Source organism: Camelina sativa, chromosome 17 (assembly GCF_000633955.1).
Source record: "Camelina sativa cultivar DH55 chromosome 17, Cs, whole genome shotgun sequence".
NCBI classification, from domain to species: Eukaryota; Viridiplantae; Streptophyta; class Magnoliopsida; order Brassicales; family Brassicaceae; genus Camelina; species Camelina sativa.
This window is the reverse complement of record NC_025701.1, coordinates 35,140,100-35,148,882: the sequence shown is the minus strand read 5'-3', so window position 1 is coordinate 35,148,882 and position 8,783 is coordinate 35,140,100. Positions and strand designations below refer to the sequence as shown.

Genomic DNA, 8,783 nt, shown 5'->3' with positions numbered 1-8,783 from the left:
ATGTTTTTTCTCATTTCTGCAACATCTCCCCACTTGGATCGAGATGCATTTATGCTGGATAGCAAAACGTATGGACCAGCGTTCTCTGGTTCAATCTGAAAGAGTTTCTTTGCAGCAACCTCAGCTAAATCTAGTCGTGAGTGAGTTTTACACGCTCCCAACAGAGCACCCCAAACTGTAGCATCTGGTTTTACGGTCATACTTTCGATCAATTTCATTGCCTCATCTACCCGGCCTGCACGCCCAAGCATATCCACCGTGCAAGAATAATGCTCAACCATTGGTGTCACACAAAACTTTGATTCCATTGATTCAAATATCTCAAGCCCTTCCTCGACTAATCCAGCATAGCTACATGCTGTCAGAATCGCTATCAAGGTCACTTTGTTTGGCATGGTACCAGACGATGCCATCTCATAAAAAACCTTAAGAGCTTCCTCTCCTAAACCATGCGATGCATAACCAGAAATGATTGAATTCCACATGATTATATCCTTTTTAGAGGGAAACCTGTCGAATACTAGCTTCGCTTTTGTAAGCTCCCCACATTTGACATACATCGTCATCAATACAGAGGCAACATACACATCAACATCAAACTGACATCTCACCAAATGAGCATGTACCTGTCTACCATATTGGAGACTTGCTAAAGACGCACACGCACAAAGAATGCTGATCAAAGATGTAAAACTCGGTTTAACTCCTTGTCCCTGCATCTGAACAAACAAATCAATAGCCTCCAATTCAAAACCTTTTCTTTCATAAGCTTTAATCATTCCTCTCCAAGTAGCATCATCTCTATCCTTCATTTGATCGAAAACCCTCCTCGCTTTTGCTATCTCTCCTTGCTCTCCTAACCCAACAATCATAGCATTACACNGTCATCAAAACAGAGGCAACATACACATCAACATCAAACTGACATCTCACCAAATGAGCATGTACCTGTCTACCATATTGGAGACTTGCTAAAGACGCACACGCACAAAGAATGCTGATCAAAGATGTAAAACTCGGTTTAACTCCTTGTCTCTGCATCTGAACAAACAAATCAATAGCCTCCAATTCAAAACCTTTTCTTTCATAAGCTTTGATCATTCCTCTCCAAGTAGCATCATCTCTATCCTTCATCTGATCGAAAACCCTCCTCGCTTTTGCTATCTCACCTTGCTCTCCTAACCCAACAATCATAGCATTACACGCAATAACCGGCTTCACCGGCATCACCTCAAAAAACTGTTCTGCATCCTCCATTCTCCCACTCAAAGAATACCCTAAAAGCATTGAAGTCCAAGAAACTTCAGTTTTCTCTGGCATCACTTCAAACAGCTTCCTAGCAACATCCACTCGATGATTCTGCCCATACCCAGTAATCATAGTAGTCCAAGTAATCACATTTCTATCCTTCATCTCATCAAAAATCTCTCTTGCCTCATCAACTCTTCCTTCTTTACACAACCCACCAATCATATTAGTACTCGCTACAGTATCCTTAACAGGCATCATATCATACAACTTACGTGCATCATCAATACGCCCATCATCAATCAAACCACCAAACATCACAGTCCAAGATACCTCATTCCTCACAGGCATTCTCCAAAACACCAACTCTGCTTCACCAACCATACCTTCTTGCACATAACCTTTCACCATAGCGGTCCACGACACAACGTTCCTCTCAGGCATTATCTCAAACGCACTCCTAGCTTCGTTAATCATCCCGTTTTTAATATACCCAGAAACCAACCCGTTCCAAGAAACAATATTTCTCTCAGGCATTTCATCGAACAGGTGGCGTGCTTCTCTCGGCAAACCGTTTGCAAAGTAGCCAGAGACAATTGAGTTCCATGAACCGATTGCTTTAAACCGTAACGAATCGAAAAACTTTCGAGCTTCATTGATTTGACGAGAGATCTCAAAACTGAAACTGACTCCAGTGGCTGTGTTGTACGTTCTATGTAAAATTAACTGAACCTTCTTCATTCACCAATCGAGTGCTTCCTGTGTAAGGTTCTTGGAGTTTTTTTTTTTTGAAAGGTTCGTAGAGTTTTAACACTTGAAGTTGCTTCTGCTAGTTGAGAAGTTTGTAAAGTTTTTAGTTTTTACAGTAAAAAGCGCTGAGGAATGATAGATTTTTAGGGTGTGCTCGAACTTATAAACTGGTTATTTAAAGTTATAACTACTCTGCTGATATAATTTGTAGAAATCGTTTACAAAGAAACTCATAGGCTACATAGCCCCACATACATATAATTGTTAAGTGAAAAGTGTTTTTTAAAAAATATATATATTTGGACTTAATTAGTTTTTTTTTTAACTTAATTTCATTGTAGCATTATATAACGGCAATACGCAATACTAATAAATACCACTAAGATGAGTTTTTTTTCTAAAAATACTAAACTATCTACAAAACTAGATTAAATTTTTTATATTAAAAACTAAGTCCTAAACCCTAAACATTAACCCAAGTCCTAAAAAACTATACCCTAAATTTATATGTGTCAATCCAAACCTAAAAAAAAAATTTTACCCAATAAAAAAATAATTTTTTTGTTTTTATGGTAATTTTGGAAAAAAAAAAACTTTATGGTATTTTTGGAAAAAAAAAACTCAAAAGTGGTATTTTTAGAAAAAAACTGAAATTGTGGTATTTTAAGGAGTTTGTCCTTATATAACTACATGACAATAATGATTAAAACTTTATTTTTAGAACAATTAAAAATGTTTATTAGCTAATGGAATTATAAACACAATGTATGCCATTATTATTTTTTAAATGTATGTATTGCTACACCAAAATATGATTAATATATTATTACAAGCACGAAAACAAAAACGAAAACAAACAATTTTTAAAGTATTTAACAATGAATTAAAATAAATAAAATGAAACATCAATTACAAAAACACAAAATAGTTAAGTCCAAATATATCTATTTTTAAGTGAAAAGTGTTTTTGAAAAATAAATAAATATTTGGACTTAATTAGTATTTTTTTTAATTTAACTATGACTCAAATCATTGCGATGTCCCGGGAGAAGTATTTTAAAAAATAAATTAAATTAAATTTAAAATTCAAAATTTAAATTTATATGTTCTAAATTTATTTGAAAAAAAATAGTATAGTTAAGAATATGTGATAGTAATAAAAAATTATTTTAAAAAGAGAAAATAATAAGTAGGACTAAAACTACATAAATATTAAATATAAAATGTTATGGCAAAGAGACATAAATATATATATATATACATACATATATATATCGTGAAACTTCATACTGAATTGAAGCAATCTTACCAAAAATATTGTGTAATATATTATAAATATAAGATATTTTATAAAAAATTACGATAAAAAGTTGCAACCATCATAAAAGATATCAATATTTATACTACTAGCTAGTAAAAACAATTATGAAAAATGAACTTGAGTATAAATATCGAACAAATGGTTGTAATGAGTAATTGTAACTTTTTAATAAAATAATTATAAATATATTTTTGGTGAAAATATATCAATGAAATTTATAGTAAAATATACAAGTTCTAAAAATAAAATAAATATAAATTCTAAAAACACATATTTTACTAAGAATTAAGATAAATAGACGCAACTATAAATTATATATTTAAAATTTTTAAAATTTCTATATTGCTATAACTATTTCTAAAATCTTTAGTTAGATACCTCTTACACAGAGCTTAAGGGCCGGTCCTAGGATTACTGAGGCCTAAAGCATTTATTATACATGATATTTTATAAAATATATTAACTCTAAGCATATGATACAAACAATTAAAAAAATACAAAAACTGCTAATTTAGAGCTTCGAACCCTCGGCCTGGTGCATGTTTTCGTACAACAGAACCAACTTAGCTAAGAATTTATTTCGACAATTAATCCAAATTATTTGTATATATTATCTGGCATAAAGCAGATGGTTTAGCTGCTTTGGAGTGGGCCGGGCCTGTTTATGGGCATAATATATAAATACTCTCTTTCTTTTGTGTTTCAACCAGCCCCTGCTTCTGCAAATTGCCTGGAACTTCTTGACCTTGTCAAAGTATGACTTTGGGAACAAGACACTTGCTCATTCGTTGGTTATGCTAGTATTGAGATTCGGAACCTATTCATCACTCTGCTACCGCATGGATTTTGGAAGGCTGCCTATAACAAGAAAGAGTATATATGTTAGATTTTTTTGTTAACTCTCTGTTTGTCTTCTTAGTAACTTGTGAACAGTTAAACCAATATTACTAATATAATTTAAACTTATAAACTTTCTTGCTTACCTTAAAATAATGATTTAGAACAATATTAATATAAGTGTGCTAGATCCATTATAGAAAAGCTACAAAGTTGAAGCTATAGTTATACTGTTATGCTTTTTGTTTCTTATATTTGCATAGGTTTTGCTTATGTTTTGCTTAGTTATTGTCAATTTGTTTTTTTTTCTCCTTTTATTTCAGTATTTTCAATAATCATTATGTATCACTAGATTTGTAATAAAAAAAAAGTTTATTCTTAAATGCACAAGAAAAATAGTTTATTCTTAAATAGTATAAAAGGAACCCAAGCAACAAATTTTACGAGGAATTTTTAATTCTAATTTTGTGAGGAGAAGAAGAATTCAAGCCATCTCTCTCACGCTTAAGCATTGTCAGATCTAAGGGAGATAACTCATTTTGATAATTTTCACACAAATTAAAACAAATATTAAAAATTTTATTATACTCTTAAAATTTAATTTGATCTTGATATTCTTTCATGGATTTGAGGTTAAACTATAAAATTTATATCAAATTACATATCGACAATCTAAAACGACACATTTTTTTGAAACATTCAAATAATCTTAGAATACTCTTTATGAAACAAATGAATTATTATAATTAGATTAAATGCATACATTTTCTCACCAAAAATAGAAAAAACGGCTAATTCCCCCCCCCCCCACGAACTAAGTTACTTTATCGAATCCATATACATAACTTTGAACTATGTTTATAATTACATGAACTTAACTAAAATTTGAATTTCCTACACGAACAATGTAAATCCGGTCTAAACCAACAAATAGACAAATTGGTGTTATTGTTCATGTTTTACCCCATGGCAGCGTGAAGTTTCTCAACCAGATTCATCAAGAAGAATGAGCCGTACTTGTCTGACTGCTACATGATGAATATAATAATATATAAATTTAATCAACTTTAATTATGTACATACAGTTGCCTTTATTTATCATATATCTTCGTAGACTATGTGTTCTTTAAAAATTAACTAATTTATCTTTTATTTCTAGAGATTATTTATTTTTATTATAATTATTGGTTGATAAATTTTCACTCAAGATAATATTCTTTTATTATTTTTAAAATTATTTTATCAGAAAGTTGCATTTATTTATTATTATCTTTCATTTTAACTCACAGTTATATATGTATAATATTAGTTATATATGTATAATATTTATGTAGTTTTAGCTCTACTTAGTATTCTTCTTCTGATAAATTTTAATTTTATTTTTAGCATATATTTCAAACTATTTTATTGCTTTCAAATTATTTTCTAATATATAAATCTAAATTTGAAATTTAATTTAACTTGATTTGAAATATTTTCCCCATGCGGGTCCGAGTCCTAGTATTAAATAAAAACTAGGTATATCATTCATCTAAAATAAATCATCTATACTATTAATTAAGAAGCACAAATAACAAAATGTCCAAAAAAAAAAACATCTATTACATGAAATGCCAAAGTAATTAAAACTAGTTTGCAAGCAATGGAAATTGATGCAGCGCAACCGTCATACATTGATGGGCTTGGTCTCGTTTGTTACTTGCCCATCAAGCTATTAGGATTTAGTTAATTTTCTATTTATTTTATTATCAAGATATTCTTTTACCTTTTACGATTAGGACTAGGGTTTGTTTTAACTTATCTATTTCTATATAAATAGGGATCGAGACTCCATTGTATTATGATCCCATTACCATCAACGGAAACATTTACTGGTTCGCCTTTAACTCTGACTACCCCAATGTCTATTGTATGCCAACTACGTCTATGAAAACGATCGGCTTATGTTATATTTGTGGAAGCTAGAGAGTGGGGAATGGCACTTAGTTTCTAAAGCCCTCACGGCCAATATCATTTATTTCCCCTTAACCATAAACCCTTTTGATGGTAATACAATGTACATGTGGAGCCAGACGAATGGACATTTTGCATCTAATAATTTTTACAAAGGACAGTTTAGGTTTCATAGCGGCCACGGTAGCACTCTCAGTTTTGGCGGAAAATGGGACCCGGACAAGGATATCAAGGACAACCTCTATATACCATTTACCTCAAGTTTTCTTCTCCCGCGGCGGCTGCATCCGATCCCTTCATCGCCATCATAATGAATTTGATTTCAACTTACTTCCCTATGCTAGAGGACAAGGTCTAGGGCATATGGTGTTTTATTTATTTATTTCCTCTGATTAAAAAGAAGTTGTACGGATCAGATTCTTACGTTGTGAGACTTGAGATCACAGTGCACTACACAATAAAAGGCTTTTGAGTTTTGACGTCAGTTGAATATAGGCTTTTACGTCGGTGACTTTAAAAACCTCACTTGGTGAAGCTTCTTTGTAGGATAACACCTGACCTACCCATATATACCCAAGCGTGGATTGCGTCCGAGTGATGCCTACACACTTTTTATAATCTGCACAATATGAACATCAGGTCAGGGAGTTAGTATTGACCGAAAATATATGAACCCAACTTAGACGTTCATAAAAAATTATCTAATTTTTATATATATTGTCCAACAATCTTAATCGCAAATTTATGCTTAGTTTTTGAATTTTTAGTACCTAAATACAACTTGCCAGATAAAATTCAATCGTAAAAAACAGTCTAGTTTCCAAGAATGAGCCTATTACCTATAAATCGATAATACTTTTGTTATCAGCGACGGCAGAAGAAATGGAATGGAGTTGACGGTTTTGAATAGTGCATTGAAAGAACTTTCATGGCCACAATGGCATTAGCTGTCTCGGTGTAATGAATCCCATCCCAGCTTACGAAGCGAGACCCTTTGTCACATACATTAGAGCCTTTGTGGCCACATGTTATGTTCACATTGTAGTTGTAAGGAGTCCCTTCATATCCGCAGCAAGCCATTAACGGTCTCCCAAAGCCTGCATTGATTTAACAAAGATATAACCAATCCCATTCGGCCAATGATGGTATGATGGGAGAATGAGTAAACTCTGCTTTACCGTATTCGTTGGAGTTTGCAATGAGGCTGTATTTAATAGTGTATATGTCGACATAGATTATTGTGGCGTCTTTAAGTTGGCTCCTCAGCTCCTCACACATATGATCTAATCTTTGGTTAAAAAGCTTTGCTGCCGAGTTGTAACTGGCTAAGCAACCGTGCTGGTCGAGATCTTTGCTCTTGACCATTGAGAGTTTTTGAGGTAGACAACCCAATGGACCAGTGTTGTGAATCCAGAATCTCCTTCCTCCTTCATTATATAATCTCTGTAGACCGAAACACCGATTACAAAAGGTTACATTGTGCATACTAAAGTTCTACAAACTACGAAAATCTCACCATTATGCCACTTTGTATCTCGGAAACAATTTGTGGAATTAGCTTAACCGTTTGAGAATACGAGTTGCCTTCAGCGAAAGAATGCGAAATGTCGTTCTGTCCTATATCAATCATGTATAATGCGTTTTTGAATCCATTTTCACTTATGTACATTCCCTTTAATGAATCTAGAAAACACACATGCCAACTCTAAGTCAAGATCATTAACTAAGAACAGAGTATATACAAATACAACATTGATTTGGGGATGAGGATGGTTTACTTGAACTAGAAGCGAGCTCGAGTGATCGAGATTTGAAATGACTGAACTGCATGAGCTGAATGCTGAGCGAGAAAGGGACGTTTTTGGGGAGAGTAGCGGATCCAACAATAGCGAAATTTGCACCGTTTTGAAACCTTGTTCCACCCAATGAATCTAAGTATGGTCTCAAAAGACTTGTATTTAAACTCTGGCCTACAAATTTCCTCGTTAGTAAATCCATTTAACAATTTTAAATGAACGCCAAAATTCAGATACAAACTCAATACACACCATCATTAAAAACAGTGTGGCTAGTTTTTAAGTTACACTTGAAAAGGGCTTAGCAAAAATAAAAAATGCAGAACAAAAAACCAAACCCAACCAGCCAAACAAAAATCTCATCAATACGAACCTAAGCCAAATATTTTATGACCCCGTTATAGGAAATTAGGAATCTCTATATCAAATTATTCTAGCCAAATTAAACCAAACCCAAATTTTGTGCAGTTCAACCGACTTAACCAAAATTTTATTAAAAGTGATATATATATATATATATATTTGATTAAATAAATAAAAAATACATATAAGTACAGTATTATACTTTAAATTTTACAGCATAAACAAACATATTATTAATACATCCAAACTAAATTTAAACTCAAACCAAACCAAACCACATCAAAAAATCTCAACTAAAACAAACCAAAGTTTGTTGCCTTCTAACATAATCAACATGGGACCCACTGTCCGATTAGATCTCAATGACCAAATTTGTTTATAGTTCACACCTGCCACGCACCGACATTTATGTCTTAACACATCTAAGCCGTCCATTCCAGATGCAAACGTACGGTGGATATAACACGATCACTAACAAGTTTTTTTTACTTACAGAAGAAATCGATGAGAAGACG

At 32.6% G+C, this 8,783-nt stretch overlaps 2 protein-coding genes across 2 annotated transcripts in view; both read right to left on the bottom strand.

Annotated features, from left to right (window-relative positions):
* The window catches only part of LOC104759008 (pentatricopeptide repeat-containing protein At1g56690, mitochondrial-like), a 3,614-nt gene extending 1,451 nt beyond the window's left edge, over positions 1-2,163 (bottom strand). The window contains exons 1-2 of the mRNA XM_010481981.1: positions 949-2,163; positions 3-626 (exon numbers count right to left, since the gene is read on the bottom strand). Of these exons, the coding sequence (XP_010480283.1) occupies positions 3-626; positions 949-1,989 (1,665 nt within the window). The 5' untranslated portion in view covers positions 1,990-2,163. The remainder of the gene's footprint in view (positions 1-2; positions 627-948) is intronic.
* LOC104760090 (GDSL esterase/lipase LIP-4) lies at positions 6,502-8,783 on the bottom strand (the record flags this gene model as incomplete). Its single annotated transcript, XM_010482939.1, has 6 exons — positions 6,502-6,728; positions 6,949-7,206; positions 7,288-7,552; positions 7,626-7,792; positions 7,888-8,079; positions 8,762-8,783. Coding segments are annotated over 5 exons (879 nt in total), but the record flags the coding sequence as incomplete, so codon positions are not given.